This window comes from Arachis duranensis, chromosome 10 (assembly GCF_000817695.3).
Source record: "Arachis duranensis cultivar V14167 chromosome 10, aradu.V14167.gnm2.J7QH, whole genome shotgun sequence".
Taxonomy (NCBI): Eukaryota; Viridiplantae; Streptophyta; class Magnoliopsida; order Fabales; family Fabaceae; genus Arachis; species Arachis duranensis.
In genome coordinates this window covers 62,274,742-62,297,391 of record NC_029781.3, presented here as the reverse complement: position 1 = coordinate 62,297,391, position 22,650 = coordinate 62,274,742, and the positions used below count along the sequence as shown (strand labels likewise).

At 41.2% G+C, this 22,650-nt stretch overlaps 3 protein-coding genes across 3 annotated transcripts; 2 read left to right on the top strand and 1 right to left on the bottom strand.

The window, feature by feature from the left end:
• LOC107469796 (pyridoxal reductase, chloroplastic) lies at positions 1 to 7,569 on the top strand. The gene is made up of 10 exons (XM_052255135.1): positions 1 to 249; positions 324 to 552; positions 635 to 734; positions 814 to 937; positions 1,048 to 1,149; positions 1,257 to 1,408; positions 1,513 to 1,599; positions 2,204 to 2,210; positions 7,005 to 7,186; positions 7,303 to 7,569. Exons 1-10 carry the CDS (start codon positions 148 to 150, stop codon positions 7,304 to 7,306), a joined length of 1,089 nt encoding a protein of 362 aa, XP_052111095.1. The 5' UTR covers positions 1 to 147; the 3' UTR covers positions 7,307 to 7,569.
• A 202-nt stretch (positions 7,570 to 7,771) lies between these two features.
• Positions 7,772 to 9,729, bottom strand: LOC107469798 (ubiquitin-60S ribosomal protein L40). Its single transcript, XM_016089172.3, has 5 exons — positions 9,488 to 9,729; positions 9,302 to 9,388; positions 8,882 to 8,984; positions 8,093 to 8,159; positions 7,772 to 8,008 (listed from the first exon to the last, which is right to left on the bottom strand). Exons 1-5 carry the CDS (start codon positions 9,588 to 9,590, stop codon positions 7,982 to 7,984), a joined length of 387 nt encoding a protein of 128 aa, XP_015944658.1. The 5' UTR covers positions 9,591 to 9,729; the 3' UTR covers positions 7,772 to 7,981.
• Positions 9,730 to 15,055: 5,326 nt separating this feature from the next.
• LOC107469789 (uncharacterized) lies at positions 15,056 to 15,568 on the top strand. Its single transcript, XM_016089165.1, has one exon. It carries the CDS (start codon positions 15,056 to 15,058, stop codon positions 15,566 to 15,568), a length of 513 nt encoding a protein of 170 aa, XP_015944651.1.
• The last annotated feature ends 7,082 nt before the right edge of the window (positions 15,569 to 22,650 follow it).

Genomic DNA, 22,650 nt, shown 5'->3' with positions numbered 1-22,650 from the left:
AAGGTGCAGGATTCAACGGTTACCACACAAAATACATCAGAACACGACCTCCAAACAACTAACCAACAGTTCAGTTGTGTTTGTGTTGCTGAATCTGCTGAGAACTTTAAATCTATTTTCTTATGCTTTTACCAAGACTGAGCAATTATGGCACTCTCAGCATTGAGTCTTGGCCCTTCAAACCTTAACCCCTTTTCATATTCCATATTCAAGTCTCTCAAGCTCCCTCCTTTCTTGCAAACTCAGAAGGTTGGTTCAACGTACATCTATTCTTTTTCATGTGATGTTATATGATGATGACAAGTATTCAGGGGTCATGACAGGTGAAGATAGGGCCTCTGAGTGTGTCTCCGATGGGGTTTGGAACATGGGCATGGGGTAATCAACTTCTTTGGGGTTATCAAGAATCCATGGATAACGAGCTTCAACAAGTGTTCAATATTGCTCTGGAGAATGGTGTCAATCTATTTGACACTGCTGATTCTTATGGCACTGGAAGCTTAAATGGCCAGAGCGAGAAGCTTCTTGGAAGGTTCATCCGAAATTTTCGAGGTTCATCACATATTTTCCTTTTTCAATTTCAATTTCATTTCGTACATGGCTTTGCGGTTTTGTTGAGTATTGTATTATTCAGAACAAAAAGGGAGTGGCAGTGACAGTGACATAGTAATTGCTACAAAGTTTGCAGCATATCCATGGCGCCTTACGCCAGGCCAGTTTGTGAATGCTTGCAGGTATTCTTTGCTGTGTTTAGGTTTTTAGGGTTTAGGGTACAAAATCGAAAATTAAATGAACTGAATTTTCACTTTTCAGGGCTTCACTAGAAAGGATGCAAATTGAGCAAATTGGGATAGGTCAACTACATTGGTCAACTGCAAATTATGCCCCTTTTCAGGAATTGGCGCTTTGGGATGGCTTGGTGACAATGTATGATAAGGTTACAATAATATTATGTTTAATTTAACCCATGCTATTTAGACATTGAATTCAATGGTTAAATTTTCAATAACAAAAATTGCTGCACTCATTAACTATGGTGCCATTTAGGGTTTAGTTAAAGCTGTTGGAGTAAGCAATTATGGACCAAAGCAGCTTTTGAAGATACATGATTATTTGAAAAAGTGTGGAGTCCCTTTATGTTCTGCCCAGGTATGCAGTTATCCATTATACCTTGTTTTAAGGCCAAAAATACTCGAGTTTTGTGGTTGTCAAATGAACACCTACTTTGAATATGACCATAATTTTGAACATTGAAGGTGCAATTTTCTTTGCTAAGCATGGGGGAAGATCAACTGGAGATAAAGAGCATATGTGATTCACTGGGTATTCAATTGATTGCTTATAGTCCCTTAGGACTTGGAATGCTCACTGGGAAATACTCACCTTCCACACTTCCAACTGGCCCAAGGTGGGTTCATAAGAGATTAACAAATAGTTCGCAAATTTTACATAAGAGATTAATCAGTATCCTAATGAATTCTTAGTACCTTTGTTATTTATGGTATTTTACAGGGGGTTGCTATTTAAGCAAATACTTCCAGGCCTAGATCCTTTATTAAGTTCCTTGAGAGACATTGCAAACAAAAGGCGCAAAACAATGTTTTGGACACACTATCTGAAGATACCAAAAAAATAACTTGTACAAATAAAATTAAAATTGCTGTTGCTTCATTATCAGGATCTATAAGTGAGTAAGTTAGTTAAGTTAGTTATAGAGTTTGTTATAACTAAAGTTGACTTAGTCTAAATCTGTTTTGCTACCTGTAATTGGACTGCATTAGGCTCAATTGCAGTGAGCATTACTCTCTGTATATATAGGATATCAGTGTATCGTGTAATCAGTGAATGAAATCATAATTTCTCTAATTCATTCACTTTCTTGCAATGCATGTTTTCTCCAATTTTCTTTCTCTATTTCATTCTTCTGCTGTGCTTGAAGCTCTTTGAACTGAATTCATTTCATTGTTGAATATAGTTCATATCTGGTTTGTTGTCATGCGTACCAAGAGTCTGAAGATCATCACTCTTGTTCCTTGATCCTTTCCAATTTTTTTTTTTCTCTTTTCTGCCTTCCGTTTCAATCAAATTTGATCCTTCTTTTCTTCATCATCATGTCCATCACACTCTCAGACTCATCATCATCCAAAAAAGGCATATCATCAATTGCAGATAAATTGGTTGATAATAATTTTAACACCTGGAGGCATCAGGTCCTACTCACAATCCAAAGTCTTAGCTTAGAAGATCATCTTTACGCATCAAAGATTCCTCAACAATTTCAAGATGCTTCATAGAAGACGAAAACAAAAACTGAAGATTATAAACAATGGAAGCTTGATGATCTTACTCTTTGTACATGGCTGCCTGCATCAGTCACTACTCCTTTCAAGAATAAAATCATCCACTGTCATCATTTCTTTGAGGTATGGAATACCCTCAATATAACTTCTCAGAATCTTCAGCTACTGGAATTCAAAACCTTAAGGCTTAACTCAAAAAACTGGATCTACTACTAAATATATGGCCAAGATTCAAGAATTGGTCGATTCTTTAAATGCTATTGGTTACTAAATAATAACAAATTCAATAATGAAAAGAAATATACTTATTCATGCTCAAAAACAAAGGAATAATCACACGAACAAAATACTTGTTGGAAAAGCGACTAGCTTGATAAAAATCACGTTAAGTCACTTAAAAAGGAGGCAAAGCATTAAAGAACAAGAACTTGGTATGTGATTAAATTGATATGAAAATCTAATGAATAAGTAATTCAATTCACTTTACGAAATTCAAATACACTTATAAAAAATTTCACCTAAGATGTAATAAAGTATGACTATTCAACTCACCTAGATGTTTGAAATTAGATCAATGGACAAGTGCATTATCAATTTTCAATTTCAAATAACATTAAAATCATCCACAAGTACACAATTCACTAATAATCTGCCAACTAAAAATAAAGTTTACTACATATGGTGGGTGGTGGCCATAACATATGAATCAAACGCAGTTTTCATTCAGGCATTATGGCAAACAATTGGTGTGCATAGCATACATTCAGTGAATTCAAGTTCATTTCAACCCGCCATGAACCAGAAATCAGCAAACAATTAACACTTACAATCTAATACAATCAAACAACTAAACTAATCTATTTACTGAAATCATAATTAAAATGCAATTAAAAGTGACCAAAAGAAGTATGAATCAGGGGAAGAAAATGGAAGAACCTGCGTTGATGAAGGATGAGGAATGGAGGGAGAGGGGTGGCAGTGGCACGGTGCTTGCCTCTGCCGGGCTCACGGTGGAAGCACGGCACTGGAACAGAAGGAGAGAAGGCGAGCTAGCTGGCTGGGAATAGAGCTCGAAGAAGCGGTAATGGAGGAAGAGAGAAGAAGAAAGAAAGAAAAGGAAAGGGAAACGGGGGGCGACGGTGGTCGGTGCCGCGGTGGCAGAGGGGTCGCCAGACGGGACTAGATGGAAGTGGTGTTGTGATGGTTTGGTGTTATTTGGGGGGTTGTGGCAAACGAAGAAGAGAAGAGAAGGATAAGGGGTTGAACGCGCGTTAGAATATATTCCTTTCATGGTCTGCTTGTTCCTGCACCTTGTGATTCTCTAGATACAAATCCATCTAATACTTTTGTTTCTTGTAAGGAAAGTAGTCTTGCTTTGTCTAATAAAACTGCTCTTGTATCACAAAGTAATAAAGATATAAACAATTGACCTTTGGCATAAACGTTTAGGTCATAGCTAAATACAAACTGTTCTTTCTTTCTGTTTTAAAGAAGTGTGTTGTTCCTGTTAAGTTTGATTCTTCTCTAGCTAATGTGTGTGAATTTTGCTCTATGGAAAAAAATGCATCAATTACCTTTTCAAAAATCTGAATCTGTCTATTCCGCTCCTTTAGATCTTGTTTATGCTGATGTTTGGGGTCCCTCTCCTATGTTGTCTAGAAATGGCTATAGATATTACCTTTCATTTGTTGATGCTCACACTAAATTTATCACCATTTTTCTCGACTAATAAATAAAGGCTTTACAAGCTCTTCAAAACTATAAAATGTTTATGGAAACACAAATTGGACTGAAATTGAAAGCTATACAAACTGATAAAGGAATGGAGTTTATGTTTAATTCTTTTATTCAATTTCTTACTACTAATGGTATTATGCATAGAAAGTCATATCCCTATATACACCAAAAACAAGGTAGTATAAAAAGGAGACATAGACACATTACTGAAGTTGGATTGTCCTGATTAGCTATTGCAGCCCTTCCAATGTCTTTTTGAAAAGATTCTTTACTTCTACTGTCTATATTATTAATAGGTTACCAAGTTCTGTTTTGAAGAATAAATCACCTTATGAGATGCTGTTTGGTAGAATTCCAGATTATTGTTATTTGAAAATATTTGGTTGTGCATGTTTTCTCTATCTTAGGCCATATAATATGGTCAAGTTTGCTTTCAAATCTGAAAAATGTGTGTTTCTTGGTTATGATAACAACTATAGAGGTTATAAATGCATGACAAAAGAAGGTAAGATACACTACTCGACATGATATATTTGATGAAACAGACTTTCCATATAATTCTTATTTCTTACACCTCACCAAGCAAAGTGTAGACTTTTACTTTTACAAATCCCTTTTCCTCTATTAAAGCTACAGCACAACCTTCACCAACCTCTATTAAATCCTCACCGTCTCAGACACATCAAAATCAAAGTTCTCTAGTAACCATTGATCATCAAGCAATTGATCATATTGACCCTCCAAGGCTCCAACACATACTACATCCAGCCATGACCCTATACCCATTTCAGGTCTTGAAATATGCTTACCTTTTGATTCTACATCTCAACATAATGTGCAACACACTACAAACACTCAAAGTATGATCACAAGGTCAAAATAAAAAAATTCAAAACCTCAAGCTTTGATTCCTTCTACTTCAGTCTCATATGATTTGACTCAAAATATACCGAAAAATGTCAAACAAGCCCTCCAATGCCCTCACTGGAAGTGGACTATGGATGTTGAATTTCAACCTCTTTCATGATGCAAAACATGGGATTTGGTGGATCCTCCATCAAATAAAACTGTTTTAGGGTCAAAATGGGTCTTTGCAATTAAAAGAGATCCTTTGGGCAGTATAGTCAAATACAAAGCAAGATTTGTTGCCAAAAGATTTCTTCAAATTGAAGACATAGACTACAGTCAAATATATAGCCCTGTAGTGAGGCCTATTATAGTTCGAATTGTCATCACCATTGCATTTTCTCTTTGTTGGATTCTAAGGCAGTTCGATTTTGACAATGCCTTCCTAAATGGCAATCTATAAGAAGTTTTTATGACTCAACTTGCAGTGTACCAAGTAGGTAATGACTCAAAGGTTTGTAAACTTAGAAAGGTAATTTATGGATTGAAACAATCTCCAAGAGCTTGGTTCAATACCTTAACTACTACTCTAATTAATTTCATTATTTGTGAGACATTCTAACAAATCTACAATTTTTCTTTTAGCTTATGTTGATGATATTGTTGTAACTGGTAGTGATGCTCATGAAATTGATCAACTAATTTCTGCTCTTGATCAAATTTTTCCTCTAAAGGATCTTGCCAAGTTGAGTTATTTCCTTGGTTTAGAGTTTTCTTATCTGACAGATATTACACTTTTAGTTTCTCAACATAAATATGTCAAAGAATTGCTTAGCAAGGCAAAGATGGATACTGTCAACCATATGCCCCTATGGTTTTCTCATTAAAAATTGACTTTTACTAGTGCTGATCATTTCGAGAACCCCAAACAATCTAGAGAAATTGTTGGAGCTCTTCAATATTTGACAATTTCAAGACCTAACCTTGCCTGTGCAACAAAGTTTCTTAACTCTTGCACTCTGCCACTATTGAGCATTGGAAGGTTGTGAAACGATTCTCAGATATGTTGCAGGTACAGTTCATTCAAGATTAAAGTTTAACAAATGCACTGATTTGAGACTTCTTGCATTTACATATTCAAAGTGAGCAGGAGACTTGGAAGGTCAAAAATATATTACTGGCTACTGTGTGTACTTAGGGAATAACTTAGTGTCATGGAAAAGCAATAAACAAGCTAAAGTGAGTAGGAGTAGCACTGAGGTTGAATATCAAGCAATGGCAGCAGCTCAATTTGAACTTATATCAATCCTGCAACTTCTTACACAACTCAGACCATTTATTGCAATAATCAAAGTGCTTGTCTATTTGCAGCTAATCTTATTCTACATACAAGGTGCAAACGAGATTGATCTTTATTGCTTTAGGGACATGGTCAACAATAAAGAACTCTATGTTGGCCACATTCCTTCATCTGATTAAATAGGAGACATTTTTACTAAACCTCTTTCTGCACCTCTCTTTCACAGGTTTAGAGACAAACTTAGAGTAGTTACCACAACTACAACTATGTTTGAGGGATCTACAAGTGAGTAAGTTAGTTATAGAGTTTGTTATAACTAGAGTTGACTTAGTCTAAATCTGTTTTGCTAGCTGTAATTGGACTGCATTAGGCTCAATTGCAGTGAGCATTACTCTCTGTATATATAGGATATTAATGTATCATGTGATTAGTGAATGCAATCATAATATTCATTCACTTTCTTGCAATGCACATTTTCTCCAATTCTCTTTCTCTGTTTCATTCTTCTGTTGTGCTTGAAGCTCTTTGAGTTGAAATAATGTCATTGAATATAGTTCATCTCTGGTTTGTTGCCAGGATCAACAACCATACCAAACAGCGTTTATTGTTGTGTTATAAATGCCGTGTTCCCCCACGCAACTTCATTTAAAAGCTTTCTAAATGCCCTCTAGGGTCTCTAGAAAACCACAGAGCAAGTGTCCTTGTCTTCTTACTTATGGTGTGTATGACAAGGCAAATGACAATGCTGACCAAGTTTGCTTGTGCCACATCACATGTTTTAGTTATCTAATGCTGCTGCGGTTTTACTTTTACCATGTTAGGTCGCCATAAACTGGTGCATATGTAAAGACACAATTCCAATTCCGGGAGTGAAGACAATAAAGCAAGTAAAAGAGAACTTGGGTGCTCTTGGTTGGCGCTTATCTTCGGAAGAGGTGCTTCAGTTGGAGTATGCAGCGCAGGAATCACCTCGCAAGATGATCCAGAACATTTTCCAAACCAGGTATACTTATCAATATTAATGATCATAAGATTAGATATTAAAAACGCAGATAAAATAAATCTAAGTTGCATGCAAATATCAAATGGTCTTGACGTTTGGCTTGGCTTTCATAACAGATAATATCTGCGGCGGATGCCTCTATACTAGGCATATTTCAAGCTACGTAATTCATCATTGTTTATTATCCATATAATGAAGTGAAGGATTCGGCAAAGATAAGATACACCGGATTATGGAACCATTGGATTGGAGCTAGTTAACTCATCAGAAAAGACACAGATGACCACTTTGAATGCAATGGCAACAATATTCAATATACTTCACCATTTGCACGCGTAGTGTGATGAATTAATACCATAACGCCTCAACATAATTTTGAACAAGTCATCTTTCGCGCCACTAAAACATTTGTTACCTCAGATAATTACGGATTTAGTGCCACAAATTTTTCATTCCAGCATAAGATAAAAAAGATTACGCATGCGATCCAACGTAATAATAGAGCCAGAATAGTGTTATGATTATCCGAGTAAATTAGTAGCTCATAGCTTGTAACGGGCAAGAAGCTACCATAACACAAGTAAATTGTAAAATATGAGAATCCGATAATGTGGGCTGTGGACATGTTTTATTATCATAAAGCATGTCTCATCACATGGAACTGAAGCACGAATGATGGTAACACACTCAACCCGAATAACAAAATCTTTAAAAAATAGGTAACTGCCAGTACACTTTTCAGCACATTCCCTATAATACTAAAACGCTAATGAAATTGGTTGCAATCAGAACAGTTTACTTGATCTTCTTCTTTGGCCTCAGCTACAATAGAAATACAAAATCAATGACTAAATAATAGATAAAAAATACCATGCAAATTAGATTTTCCGATTTTGTAAGCAGTACCTGGTTGCTGTGCCCGCACTTCTTTTTCCTGCAATTGACAGCACGAGGGTGCAAACGTGCATAACACCTGCAAAGCACAATATAACCATTTAGGCAAAGTAGATCAAATGTAGAAATAGTCCCAAATTTTAATGTTACAAACCAACACAGGTTATTCTAGTCATCAATAATAAACAAACCAATTCAAGTTAATCTAGTCATTAATAGAGGGTTAGCAATTATGCTATTAACCAGTTACTAAATGCAGGTTGATCAACAAATCAGTTAAACTCATAATTTCTGAAAAGAATCCATTGATAACGTAATAATTCCATCAGTACAAATTATAAAAGCTATAATACCAGTAAGTTTATAGAGTAAATGGTCATCCAAATTTGTCACCGAAATTTTTCTAAATCAAATTCTTCCTTCAAAGATTTTAAATTGGATATTTATCATCTGAAAGAAGGCACTAACTTCAGGCAGTTTCATCAACCACCACATAGTAAGCACTAGTAGCTATCAAGAAAAATTGAACTAATCAAATTTTGTGAAGCAACAGAGTTACAACTTACAAGGCCAATCCAATTTATTGTTTTTGGCTAGCAATAAGCCAACAATAGATAAAAGTGTTTCCTAAAAGAAATGGTGTTGGGCTGTTGGCCTAAAGATGTCGGCCTACTGGTTAAAAGTGTTTGCTAATATAAATTAAAATTGCCGACCATTAAACTTTTCTTTTTTGTGAAGTACTACTTCCATAATGAACAATCTAAAACTTTTAACAAACAAGATTGTAGTGTTTGAACTTACTTGCGGCAGATCATCTTATCCTGATTGTATTTCCTGGCCAATGCCATCAAAGATGGCTCAATAATTCCACCACGAAGCCTCAAAACAAGATGCAATGTCGACTCTGCAAGACAATGATAACTGATCCAATAAGACTCGAAATCTAAACCATCATTATTCTAGGCACTTCACCAGATTCAACATCCTCATTGGACAGGAATAAAGTAAACCATCTTTCCTAATACACATTTCCTAAAACACATTTCATACTGAATTAATTATTTCCATCATCCATTTTCCAACTTCGCAAGTTCTCACAATCTCACAATTCATACATTATTCGTCCGAAATATAGTTTCAACAAATCAATTAAAAGTAGACATGAATTTCCTTTCTGTTTTTAAATTCCGAGAATTACGATGTCGAAATGGCCGGACTAACCCTTTTGGATGTTGTAATCGGCGAGTGTACGGCCATCCTCAAGCTGCTTTCCGGCGAAGATCAACCTCTGCTGGTCCGGCGGAATCCCTAACACAGCCAGGAGTAAAAATCAGAATCAATGTTTTGTGGTTATCTTTTGTGTTGCAAACAAGATAATCAATATGAAAAAGGCGGAAAATACTAAACCTTCCTTGTCCTGAATCTTGGCCTTGACGTTATCGATGGTGTCACTAGATTCCACCTCCAGGGTGATGGTCTTCCCCGTTAGGGTTTTCACGAAGATCTGCATCTTTCTTTGTTTTCTACTTCTCTCTTTCTCCCCCCTCACAAAACCTCGGTTAGTTTTGGGGTTTCTGCGTACTTTACGATATATAGGGGTCGGATTTTTACGATTAGGGTTTCTAAGATAACGCTTTGACTGGAAACCCGTTTTTCTTATTCCGACACCAATTCTTTGCTTTTATTATTATTAACTCAAAAGGTTCAGATGCTCATAAAAAAAAAATCTCAAAGAATAATCCATAAAATTTTTTGAATAATTTTAATATTTGACAAGTTTATTCATCATTTTATTTAAATTTATTGTTCTGGCCCAGTTCAGCTAGCCCTCTATTTGGAATCGATTGACCGACAGCTTCACACGACCTGAACGAGGAGGCAACCCAAATGTTACCTCCTCGTCATTAAGGCACTTGAAAATTGGGAAGAACACTTTCCAGAAAGTGGATCTACTCATATGGGACTCACCCTAGTATAGACTATATAAGGGGAGGGTCCTACCCCTCCCCAAAGGTACGACATATATCCTTTACCCTATCTGCCGCCTTGTATGAACGCTGACTTGAGCGTCGAAGTCCTTTTGCAGGTGACCCCCCATTCCACATCACAAACATGGGAGGAACTCAAGCCTCGACCTCCTCCTCTACACGCTGGCCCGAGAGATCTAGACGCGTGAAGGTTATCCGAATCCAGCTTCCCCATCATCTCTAAGCATTTGGCACACCCGACCTGTTCAGGAGCCGAGAAACAGAACATTAACGTCGTTTGTGGGGACCGCTGGCATCAATAGACTTCTTGTTGGGGCCGGTCGAAGGACAAGGAGGCGAGGCGCGCAAGGAAGAGGGCACTTACCGTACGAGCTGGGCGGCCTCCCTAGCATCCTCTCGCGAGCGCACGAGATTCCCCTCTCGCAGGAACGAACCCCCTCCCCGTCTCGTGAAAGGCGTCCTTTCGGGGGGACGGGGGCGATAACACGAGAATTATGCAGGAACTGCGCCATTGGGTGCAAAATCTCGAGATGGAGCTCGCAGCTAGGGACCGTTTTTGACCTAGCCCGAATCCCCTCTCACACCCGATCTCCTCCGCAAACGGTGGAACCCCGGAGGAGAAGTCCCTAGAGGAACGAACATGCCAGGCATAGAACAGTTGCTCGGTCTCCCCCGACCCACGCTGAGTCAGACGGCCAAGGCGAAAGCAGAAAAATATCGAGAAGACGACAAGACCCCATAATCTACACTCAGCCCTTTGCGACTCATGCTGAGGCAGAAGACCGAGAAGAGAGCAAAGAGAAGCTGAGAAGGCGACGAAACCCAATAATTATGGGAGCAACCCCTTTTCACCACTTCATTCTCGAGGTCTGGCTGCCGAAGCACTTATGCCAACGGACATGTGATATGACGGAACCCAAGACCCTTGGGAACACTTAATGGCCTTTGAGGCTAGGATGAATCTCGAGGGTGTGGGCGACGAGGTGAGGTGTCGCGCTTTCCCCATAACCTTGGCAGGACCATCAATTCGATGGTTCAATGCGCTACCCAAAGGGTCCATGAGGACCTTCTCGGACATAACGTGCAGCTTTATGTCGCAATTCACCACACGTATTGCTAAAGCCAAGCACCCAGTCAACCTCCTAGGTGTGACCCAAAGAAACGGGGAGTCTACCAGGAAGTACCTTGACAGGTCAACAACGAGTGCCTGAAAATTTATGGTCTGACCGACTCGGTGGCCAGCCTATGTCTGACGAACGGGTTGTCGAACGAAGACTTCAGAAAACACCTCACCACCAAGCCTGTGTGGACCTTGCAGGATGATCCAGGGCGTTGCGAAAGAATACATCAATGATGAGGAAGTGAGCCAGGTTGTGGCAGCCAATAAACGGCAACCGGCCCAAGTTCCTCTTCGTCAACCCAGGCACGGCGAGAGGCCGAAGGAACCCTCCAAGGACAGAGGACCAGCTAAGCCTTTCAAGCCATTCCCTCGGATTGGAAAGTTCACGAACTATACCCCTATAACAACCCCGATTGTCGAGGTCTACCAGCAAATCGCCGACAAGGGCATCTTGTCGAAGCCTCAACAACTCAGGGACAGAACGGGCGGGAAGAAGAGTTTGTGCTGTGACTACCATAAAGGCTTCAGCCACAAGACCCAGAACTGCTTCGATTTAAAGGACGCTTTGGAACAAGCCATTCGTGAAGGCAAACTGGTAGAGTTCTCACAATTCATATAGGAACCCAGGAGGAGAGAGCGCGAATGATCTGTAGGGAACAAGGGCCGAGCCGTGAGGCCAAGACAAGAGCCCAACAAGGACAATGACCGTGGCCTTACTGTCGTTAACATTGTGGTTGGATGGGACGCATCCCCCAGGTCGAAGTCCGCAGCGAAAAAGGACGCTAAGATCTTGGCCGTGTCGTCAAGTAGCCATGGGACCTCGTCCTGGGAAGCTCCAAGGATATCGTTTGGGCCAGAGGACCAGTGGTTCCATGACATCCTGGAGAATCCCCCCATGGTGATCACAGCAAGAGTCGGAACAGGACTGGTCAAATGAATCCTCGTTGACACCGGCGCCGACTCCAACATTATGTTCAGGAATGTCTTTGACGCCCTGGGGCTCCGAGAAAATGACCTAAAAACACATCAGCACGGAGTGGTCGGCCCAGGGGACAACTTCATAAAACCCAATGGGGTAGTCTCCCTCCCGGTTTATATAGGAGGAGGACAAGGAAGGAGGTCGGTAATGGCAGAGTTTGTCATACTAAGGGACTCAACAGCCTACAATATCATTCTGGGGAGGAAAACAATCAATGAATTCTCTGTTGTGGTATGCACTAAGCTTTTGGTAATAAAATTTGTTGCTAATGATGGATCGGTAGGATCCTTTAGGGGGACTTAGAAACGGCGATTGTGTGAAACAACGCCAGCCTCTCTCTAAGGAAGAAATCGAAAGAAGCAGCTGGGGTTTTCCTAGCCGATTTGGATGCTAGGATTGACGACAAACCAAGGATCGAACCCGAGGGAGATCTGGAGAAGTTCATGGTAGGAGACGTTGAGGAGAAATTTACACTCGTAAATAGGAACCTCCCCCATAACCTGAAGGAGCCCCTCATGAACACTATAAGGGTAAACAATGACTTGTTTGCTTGGACGCCAGCCGACATGCCTGGAGTAGATCCCGACATCATGTCACATTGGCTTGCCATAACACCGGACGCCAAGCCTGTTTCCCAGAGGTGGAGAAAAATGTCCCAAGAGAGAGCTAACAAGGTGGCCAAACAAACGGCCAGCCTGTTAGAAGCTGGGTTCATCAGAGAACTCGAATACTCAACGTAGCTGTCGAACGTAGGCCTCATCAGAAAGGCAAATGGGAAACGGAGGATGTGCATAGATTATTCAGACCTCAACAAAGCATGTCCCAAGGACTCTTTTCCCGATTGATGCACCGGCCTGACGAGGAAAAAATAGCGTTTATTAACGCCGGGAGGCACCTATTGCTACAAGGTAATGCCATTTGGACTGAAGAACGTAGGAGCAATTTACTAGAGACTGATGAGCAAGGTCTTCAGTGATCTAATCGGAAAATCAGTGGAGGTGTACGTGGACGATATCTTGGTAAAGACCAGCCAACCAGAAGACTTGATTGGCGACCTCAAGACCGTGTTCGCATTTTTTCGCAAACACAACATGAGACTTAACCCTCTCAAATGTGCTTTCTCCATGGATGCCGGGAAGTTCCTCAAATTCATGATAACCTAGAGGGGGGTCGAGGCGAACCCTGACAAGTGTGAAGTTATTCTATGAATGATGAGTCCGGAGTGCATCAAAGACATGTAGAGATTACCCGGAAGGCTGACAGCCCTATCTCGTTTCCTCGGCGCATCGGCGGCCAGAGCTCTCCTCTTTTTCAACCTCATGAGGAAGGGGATAGCCTTCGAGTGGACCCTGGCCTGTGAAGAGGCCTTCAACCACTTCAAAGACATATTTTCAACACCACCAGTCCTAGGCAAACCCAAAGACAGTGAGATGCTATTCCTATATTTGGCAGTAATGGACGAAGCCTTGGCGGCCTCCTTGTCCGAGAAGAGGGAAAGATCCAACAACTGGTCTACTTCATCAGCAAAGTATTACAAGGTGTGGAGCTATGGTACAATAAGTTAGAAAAGCTGTCTTACGCACTCTGGATCTCATTTCGAAGGTTAAGGCAGTACTCCCAAAGGCGTCAGATCACCGTCAGGACTGACCAAGCCATTCGCCAGGTAATACAAAAGCCTGACCTAACGGGACGGTTGATTACCTGCGCAGTTGAACTATCTTAGTACGATCTGCAATATGAGCCCAGGCATGTAATTAAAGCCCAAGCGATGACCGATTTTCTAGTGGAAATGACCGGGGGCCCTCACGAGATACCAGACACACGGTGGAAACTCCACGTTGATGGAGCTTCCAACCAGACGTTTGGGGGGAGGGGGCAGGGATAATCCTCAAAAGCCCGACGGGAATGATATACAAGCAGTCTATCAAGTTCGATTTCCCAGTCTCTAACAACCAGGCAGAATACGAGGCCGTCATAGGGGGTCTGCTCTTATCAAAAGAAGTGGGAGCAACCAAAGTGGAGATAAACAGTTACTCTCAAGTCGTCACTTCCCAAATCAATGGAACCTACCAAGCCAGAAATTCCTTGTCGTAGAAATACTTAGAAAGTGTCAAAATTTTGAGCAAGGAATTCGATGAGGTCGTGGTACAGCACATTCCAAGAGAAAGAAACACACGAGCCAACCTCTTGTCAAAGCTAGCAGGCACGAAGCTTGGAGCGGGAAACTGATCCTTGATCCAAGGATTGGTAAAAGAACCAACGTTTACCTTGTGCGTAACCCAAGCAGCCGACATCCCCTCATGGATGGATCTAATTACCAACTTCTTGGAAAACAGTAAGCTCTCTAAGGATGAAAAGGCGGTGAAGGTGATAAGGAGGAAAGTGGCTAACTACGCGATAATGCAGGGCCAACTGTTGAAAAGAGGATTGAACCAGCCCCTGCTGAAGTGCCTGCACCCCGATCAGACGGACTATGTTTCGAGCGAGGTCCACGAAGGATGTTGTGGCCACCATATCGGTGGAAAAGCCCTGGCTTGGAAGCACGTCAGGGCCGGCTACTTCTGGCCGTCGATGATGTCGGACTCCCAGGAATTCGTGAAGAGATGCAAGAAGTGTCAAGAAAACGCCAATTTCTATAGGACCTCAGCAGCCAAGTTAAGTTTATTGATGGCCTTCCAACCCTTCAGCGAGTGGGGGCTTGACCTCCTCGGACCCTTCCCGGTAGGCCCCGGGCAGGTTAAATACCTTATCGTGGCCATTGTTTATTACACTAAGTGGGTAAGGCAGAGCCAATGGCCAACATATCATAAGCAAATTGCCGAAAATTCATGTGGAGGCAAGTGATCTCCATATTCAAAATTTCAGAGGTCGTAATATCAGACAACGGGATGCAATTTGCTGATAAGAAGTTTGGTGAGTTCCTTACGGGCCTAGGGATAAAACAGAGGTTCTTGTTAGTGGAGCACCCTCAGACCAATTGCCAAGTCAAAGCCGCAAATAAAGTCATCCTCCAAGGCCTTAAGAAACGGCTTGAACAGAAAAAGGGAGCATGGGCAGACGAACTCGCATCAGTCTTGTGGTCCTACAGAACGACACTACAATCCTCCACCAGGGAGACGCCTTTTCGACTTAGCTGTGGGGTTGATGCAATGATTCCCGTGGAAGTAAGAGAACTGAGTCCATGGTTATTCCTTGGTAGAGTCGAGGAAGCAGTGGAAAAAGATCTGATCGACGAGACTAAGGAGATGGCTCACTTGTCAGAAATGGCATTGAAACATAGAATAGCCCTACGATATAATGCCAAAGTACTAAAGAGAGGTTTCGAACCAAACGACCTAATTCTACGATGCAACGACGTGGGGCCACCTACCCCCGGAGAAGGGAAACTGGCAGCTAAATGAGAAGGCCAATACAGGGTAAAAGAAGTAGTCGGTAACGGAGCTTACAAGCTGGAACGACTAGACAGAAGAGAGGTGCCCAGAACGTGGAACGTGGCGAACTTAAAAAGGTTTTACTCTTAGAGGCCTGAGTGGACCTGGCAACCAGCCGATCTACCGATCTAATAACACTCGTCTTATCCCATGTTTACTTGTTGCTGCTTAGTTATCCTGTTTGTTTGGATCGTCACTTACCATGCTCAATTAAGCGTTGTTTAAATCTTATAATTGTATTTCTTTTATTTCTGACTTACTGATTTACCATTTTTTAATGCTTTGTTAACTTGCCAATTTGGTAACATTGCGTCATCACGAGATTGATCACTGCGGAAGCCATTGAAATCGTGAACACTACCCTAAGTGGCTATGGAAATAAGGGCCATAATCAAAATGTTTAAACAAAAAGCCATAAGTCGGCTTCAGCAATTATCGCCTTCAAACAAAAATGGTTAACAGTTTTACACAAACTACCAAGGCATTCAAAATAATACATTACAAGACCAGAACGGCCCAAAAAAGTACAAGTAAATACACATTACTTCCCCTGGATGTCAACAATCTGGCCATGCTGGAAAGTCTTGAAAGCACCAATCGCCAAGGTGTCAAAATTAGAAGAAAACAACTTGACCTTGGCCTTGATCGTTTCCTTGGTCCCAGAAATCACCTCGCGAGCATTCTTGACCATCTCTTTGTTCTTCTTCCTTAAACCAGAGACCTCCCCTTTCAGTCCCGCAACCTCTGTCTTAGCATCCCTCACCAACTTGACAGCCTCTTCCAACTTGGCCTCCAGCCTGGCAACTTTGGCTTCCGCTGCAGAAGTCTGTCCATGGGAGGTATTTAGCTGGCTCTCCAAGGCCATCTCATGGTCAGTCAGGCAAGCCACAGTCGAGTCGGAGGTCTGCAATTTCTCCTCAGTGTCAGCCAATTTTCCCTTTAAGGTCTCCACCTCGGGCTTCAAGCTGGTGACCTCCCGCAATGACGAACGGTACTTCCCATACAGCACCACAGCCTAAGTTAGGACGAGCTCTGCCCTCCTTGCAATGGTCGCAACTCTGAGCATGCACTGATAGATCCACCTGGCCTGAGCACCTAGATCTCTCCCATGGAAGAACTCCTTGGTGCCCGGCATAAGCTGCAAGTCAATAAACCCCCCAGCATCAAAATTCTTCTCTGTCACTGTAAGTGACCCTTCAGGGCTGGAGATCTATTTTTTCTTGCGGGGGTTCTCTACAATCGTCACGTCAGGGCCACCAGACTTACCGGCGGGCTGTTCTCCAGAGGGGAGAGGGGGACCACGCTATTATTGGGAGTGGCAAAAGCGTTGGGGCCGGTGGACCAGGAGGAGGAGGAGGACCTCGGGAGTAGGGGACGTCGGGTCGGCAGTCTGGGTGGTAAAGCTGTCGTCGCTATGCCCTGGAAGAAATTAGGCTATCAAATCCTCAAGTCTAGTCTTCTCGGCTGCCGTGGACACTGAAAAGGAAAATGCAAATTAGAAATTGAAGCAGACAAGTAGTTAACACAAGGAGAATCTACAGTAATGACTACCCGACAACTTACATATATACTCCCTTCCCATCTCACGATCACCCATCAAAAGGTGGAGGTTAACATTGTTTTTGCAAAAAACAGCCAACAATACGTCAGCAACATTTTTATTTTCTTGGGTCAACCCCTTGTAAGTTACCTTCATGAATGTATTAGCTCCAGCCCCAAAGTTCCAGTAGGTCGGGATACGACGTACCCCTCCAATGTCAACCAGAAGGGATGCTGACCTTCGGTAGGCCGTACCTTGAAATATTTCTCCTTGAAACTATGGTAAGAATCCTCGTACAAGCCGAAGATCCGTCTACCCTAGGCTGCCCGAAAGGACATGTATCCTTTCTTGGCTTTCCCTTCTTTGGAGAGGTTCGTCAAGACATAAAACCACAGAAAGACTTCCACCAAGATTGGCAGCTCCAAGTACTCGCATACCATCTCGAATCATCGGACGGAGGCCCAACTGTTCAGGTGCAACTGCGACGACGCCACGTCACACTGGTTTAATAGCACCATTTGGAAAGGGGAGAAAGGGATGCAAACCCCCTGGTTGGTAAACATTGCCTTGTACATCTAGATTTAGTCAGTGATTCGGGGGGTGTTTAAGTTTAGATGGCATATCTGTTCCAGGTCGTAGGAACGAACATGTCGTAGCGATCTTCCTCAGGACCGACCCCGCAAAGTTGGTCGGTTTGGTGGAACTCTGTGAGCTCCTCCAAAGTTATTTCCGAAGGGGTGTCCTTCACGGGAGCTCTTGCGACGGGGTGTTGTGCCATACCTACAGTGGGGGCACCACTTAGTTAATAAGCCCGAGAGGTCAGAAACCCGAGAGAAACGAAATTATCACTACAGCCTATTAGTGCTACAACCTACTGGACAGGATTCTAATGGCAATTTAATGCATGGCAAACCAAAAAACAAACGTGTGCCTAAAATGGTACCCCTCTAACAACTATCTAATATGAACTGCGTAAAATTAAGTTACAGCAGAAAGGAAAGTGGCAAAAGTAGCAAGATCACAGAGTAAAGCAGTAAAGTAGTACAAGGATGTGAAGCACTTACCAAGAAATGTGCAAAAGAAAGGCAATGATCAGATGGAAATTGTGCTGGGAATTATTCGACAGCAATCTGAAGAGTGAAACAAAGAAGAAAGGCAAACGTAGGAGTGAATAGGAAGGAAATGAAGAAAGAAAGGAAGGCGAAGGAGTTTTGAGGCTAATAGGATGATAACCGCATGAAAAGGAAGCGCAAAAAGGCAGGGGAATAATGGTCTTTCTCCCAGCTTTTCAAATCAATCATAATGGTTTTAAATGACAGACGCGAAGAACGAGGCGATGATCGACGTTACCCACGAACAAACAAATCCAACTCGCGCGTAGGAGATACGCCCCTATCGCGAGTGGCCAACTCCACGAGAACCCAACTAGAGAGAGAGTGTAGAAGGGAATACGCCAACAACGGTGCTCACGGCGATAGCTGGCGCGTGGGGCACTATTTTGGCCCAGCCCAACTGGCCCTCTGCCCGAAACCGACTGACTGGCTAACCCGATGGCTTCACGCGACCCGAACCGGGAGGTAACCCAAATGTCACCTACTCGTCATTGAGGCACCTGACAGCTGGGAAGGATGCTTCTTAGAAGGTGGGTCTGTTCATGTGGGACCCGTCCTAGAACAGACTATAAAAGGGGAGGGCCCTACCCCTCCCTAGAGGTACGACTGACGTGAGCGGAAATTGGCAGATTAAGAATTATTTAGAAAAATGGCATTGCAAGTACAGTTCTTAACCGGCAAAAATCCACTTATCAATTTAGAAAAGAGTTGTCACAAATTTTAGAAATAAAATACTGGGAGTATGAGTCCCAGGTCGTCTCCCAACGAGTTGCAGGAAGATGTGCTATTTTATCAATCAGAGGTTTTCCAATGGGTTTTGAGTTTGATGAACAGAAAATTAAATTAGAGAATTTATATGATTTAAATAAAATCTTGACCAGGAGAAGATTAATTGGAAGTTCTATCCTTGTTGGAATTTTGTCAAGATCAATTAATAATTAGTCATTGTTTTCATTTAGTTAACCCTCAATGAATGAAGGAAAGTCAAATTAAAAGTCAACTTCTATTCACAAGTCATAATCCTCTCCCTTGGGAAGGATTAGAGTTAGTGACTAACAAGCCAACCAACAATGAACCAATTACAATTGAACTATTGAGTATTCCAACTCAAGGTTCTCCTTTTAATCAACTCCCAATCAAGTTGGGGAACTACTCCATCATCATAAATGTAGACTTCACAAAATCAATGGGGAAAATAAAAAGAGACATAATAAACAATAATGAAAGAGATTAATTAAAAGTAAAAATAGTTTTATATTAATAAACTCTAAAAATAATCCAATATCAACTCTGGACAAATTAAGAATATGGAGGAGTAAATGAAAAGTAAATAACAAACTATAATGACCAGTTCCAGAGGTAGACTCTTCTCAAAAGCCAAAGTCAAAATTCTTTAAATCCTAATTTATGAATGTCAAAAGAGAAACCTAGGGGAGGAGTAAAATCAGATCTAAAAAACTAGAAATTATGTGGAATAACTTCCTCTCCTTGTCTCTGCATGTTCCCTGGCTCTAATATGTGCTTCTGGGCCAAAAACTGGGTTGAAACGCGGCCCAGAATCTATGCCAGTGACTTCTGTAATTCTGCAGATCGCATACATCACGCGACCGCGTGCACGTCGTCCATGCATTCGCGTCACTCGTGCAGCTTCCAATCCTCGTGGTCACGTCAGGCACGCGAGCGCGTCCCTGTGATTTCTTCCATTTCGTGTGGTCGTGTGAGCCATGCGCCCGCGTCACTTCTCGCTGGTCATCTACTCAATTCTTTGTGTTCATTCTATTTTTGCAAGCTTCCTCTCCATTCCTTACGCCATTCCTGCCCTATGAAGCCTGAAACACTTAACACACAGATCACGGCATCGAATGGTACAAAGGAAAATAAAAATATACAATTAAAAGGTCTTTAGGAAGCAAGTTTTCAATCATGGAACATTTTCAGGAAGGAATTGTAAATGCATGCAAATTATATGAATAAGTATGTGAAGACTTGATAAAACCACTCAATTAAACACAATACAAATCATAAAATAATGGTTTATCAACATTCCCACACTTAAAGATTAGCATGTCCTCATGCTTAGTTGAAGAGGATAAATCTAAATGAATAGGGACATGTGAGACTCATACAATGCAATGCAACCTATATACATCTGAATGCAACTATATGATTTTGTCTATATGATTAAAGATATATAAGTTCTCTAAGACAAAACATGGGGCATACTCCACTAATTCAAATCATACAGTAAAAGTAGGTAAATTTGTAAGAAGATAGCTCGTGAAAGCAGGGAACATAGGATCGAGCATTGAACCCTTATTGTTGGTGCGTGTGCACTCTAATCTTCTCTAGTATATGGGGTAATCACTCTATCATTCTCTAATCATGCTTTCAAAAATTTTGTTTTTCACCTAACCAATCAACAATTTTAAAGTGCCAATGCAAACATCATGAGGTCTTTTCACGGTTGTAATGGGGCTAAGGTAAGGGTGAGGGTACACATATGGCTAAGTGAGCTTATACATTGAATCTTTAATTAACCTAAGCTCTCACCTAACATACATATACTCTATATAATTTCAACATTCATACTTAGCTACCCAAAATTTCTTTCACATTCCATACTCATGCGACAACCTTTATTTTAATTTTATCACATGTGCATTGATTATTGAACTCTGACTTATCATTGGGGTGACTTTGTCCCCTTATTCACTAAAATAAAGAAATTTTTTTATATAGCTTATCAATGCACATAGATTTATAATCTTTCTTTTATGGTTTCACATGAATAGATACCCAAATTCCCTTTATTTTATCATGACATATTCTCCTATTACCTTTTATTCCCACAATTTTCCATACTCAGTTAACACACAAATTCTATCTTAAGCTAACTGATGAGCGGATAATTTATACACTTTTTGACATTATTTTTAGGTAGTTTTTAGTAAGTTCAAGCTACTTTTAGGGATGTTTTCATTAGTTTTTATGTTAAATTCACATTTCTGGACTTTACTATGAGTTTGTGTATTTTTCTGTGATTTCAAGTAATTTCTGGCTGAAATTGAGGGACTTGAGCAAAACTCTTATAGGAGGCTGACAAAGGACTGCTAATGCTGTTGGAATCTGCCCTCCCTGTACTCGAAATAGATTTTCTGGAGCTACAAAACTTAAAATGGCGCGCTCTCAACGGCGTTGGAAAGTAGACATCCAGAGCTTTTCAGCAATATATAATAGTCCATACTTTATTCGGGAATTGACGACGTAAACTGGCGCTCAACGCCAGTTCCATGTTGCTGTCTCGAGTAAAACGCCAGAAACACGTCACGACCCGGAGTTGAACGCCCAAAACACGTTACAACTTGGCGTTCAACTCCAATAAAAGCCTCAGCTCGTGGATAGATCAAGCTCAGCCCAAACATACACCAAGTGGACCCCGGAAGTGAATTTATGCATCAATTACTTACTTTTGTAAACCCTAGTAGCTAGTTTATTATAAATAGAACTTTTTACTATTGTATTAAAAACCTTTTTTTTACATCTCTGGACACCTAGTCCTTAGACCTTGGGGGCTGGCCATTCGGCCATGCCTAAACCTTTCACTTATGTATTTTCAATGGTGGAGTTTCTACACACCATAGATTAAGGGTGTGGAGCTCTGTTGTACCTCAAGTTTTAATGCAATTACTACTGTTTCTATTCAATTCTCTTTATTCCTATTCTAAGATATTCGTTGCACTTCAACTTGATGAATGTGATGATCCGTGACACTCATCATCATTCTCACCTATGAACGCGCGTGACTGACAACCACTTCCGTTCTATCTTAGACCGGGCGCATATCTCTTGGATTCCTTAATCAGAATCTTCGTGGTATAAGCTAGAATTGATGGCGGCATTCATGGGAATCCAGAAAGTCTAACCTTGCCTGTGGTATTCCGAGTAGGATTCCAGGATTGAATGACTGTGACGAGGTTCAAACCCCTGAAGGCTGGGCGTTAGTGACAGACGCAAAAGAATCAAGGGATTCTATTCCAACCTGATTGAGAACCGACAGATGATTAGCCGTGCTGTGATAGAGCATTTTGACCTTTTTCACTGAGAGGATGGGATGTAGCCATTGACAACGGTGATGCCCTACATACAGCTTGCCATGGAAAGGAATGATGTAAGAAAACTGTAATTTGAGCAGTAGGAAAGCAGAGATTCAGAAGGAACACAGCATCTCCATACACTTATTTGAAACTCCCACTATTAATTTACATAAGTATTTCTATCCTATGTTATTTATCTTTATTTCCTGTTTATTATTTATTATTATTCGAAAATCCATAATCAATTATAATCCGCCTGACTGAGATTTACAAGATGACCATAGCTTGCTTCATACCAACAATCTC

Coding starts and splice junctions, on each gene's coding strand:
- LOC107469796 (XM_052255135.1), top strand. CDS start 148: ATGGCACTCTCAGCATTGAGTCTTGGCCCTTCAAACCTTAACCCCTTT. Junction 735..813: donor CAGTTTGTGAATGCTTGCAG/GTATTCTTTGCT, acceptor TTCACTTTTCAG/GGCTTCACTAGAAAGGATGC. Junction 938..1,047: donor TGGTGACAATGTATGATAAG/GTTACAATAATA, acceptor GGTGCCATTTAG/GGTTTAGTTAAAGCTGTTGG.
- LOC107469789 (XM_016089165.1), top strand. CDS start 15,056: ATGCAATTTGCTGATAAGAAGTTTGGTGAGTTCCTTACGGGCCTAGGG.
- LOC107469798 (XM_016089172.3), bottom strand. CDS start 9,590: ATGCAGATCTTCGTGAAAACCCTAACGGGGAAGACCATCACCCTGGAG. Junction 8,985..9,301: donor CGATTACAACATCCAAAAGG/GTTAGTCCGGCC, acceptor ATTGTCTTGCAG/AGTCGACATTGCATCTTGTT. Junction 8,009..8,092: donor AGTGCGGGCACAGCAACCAG/GTACTGCTTACA, acceptor TTTCTATTGTAG/CTGAGGCCAAAGAAGAAGAT.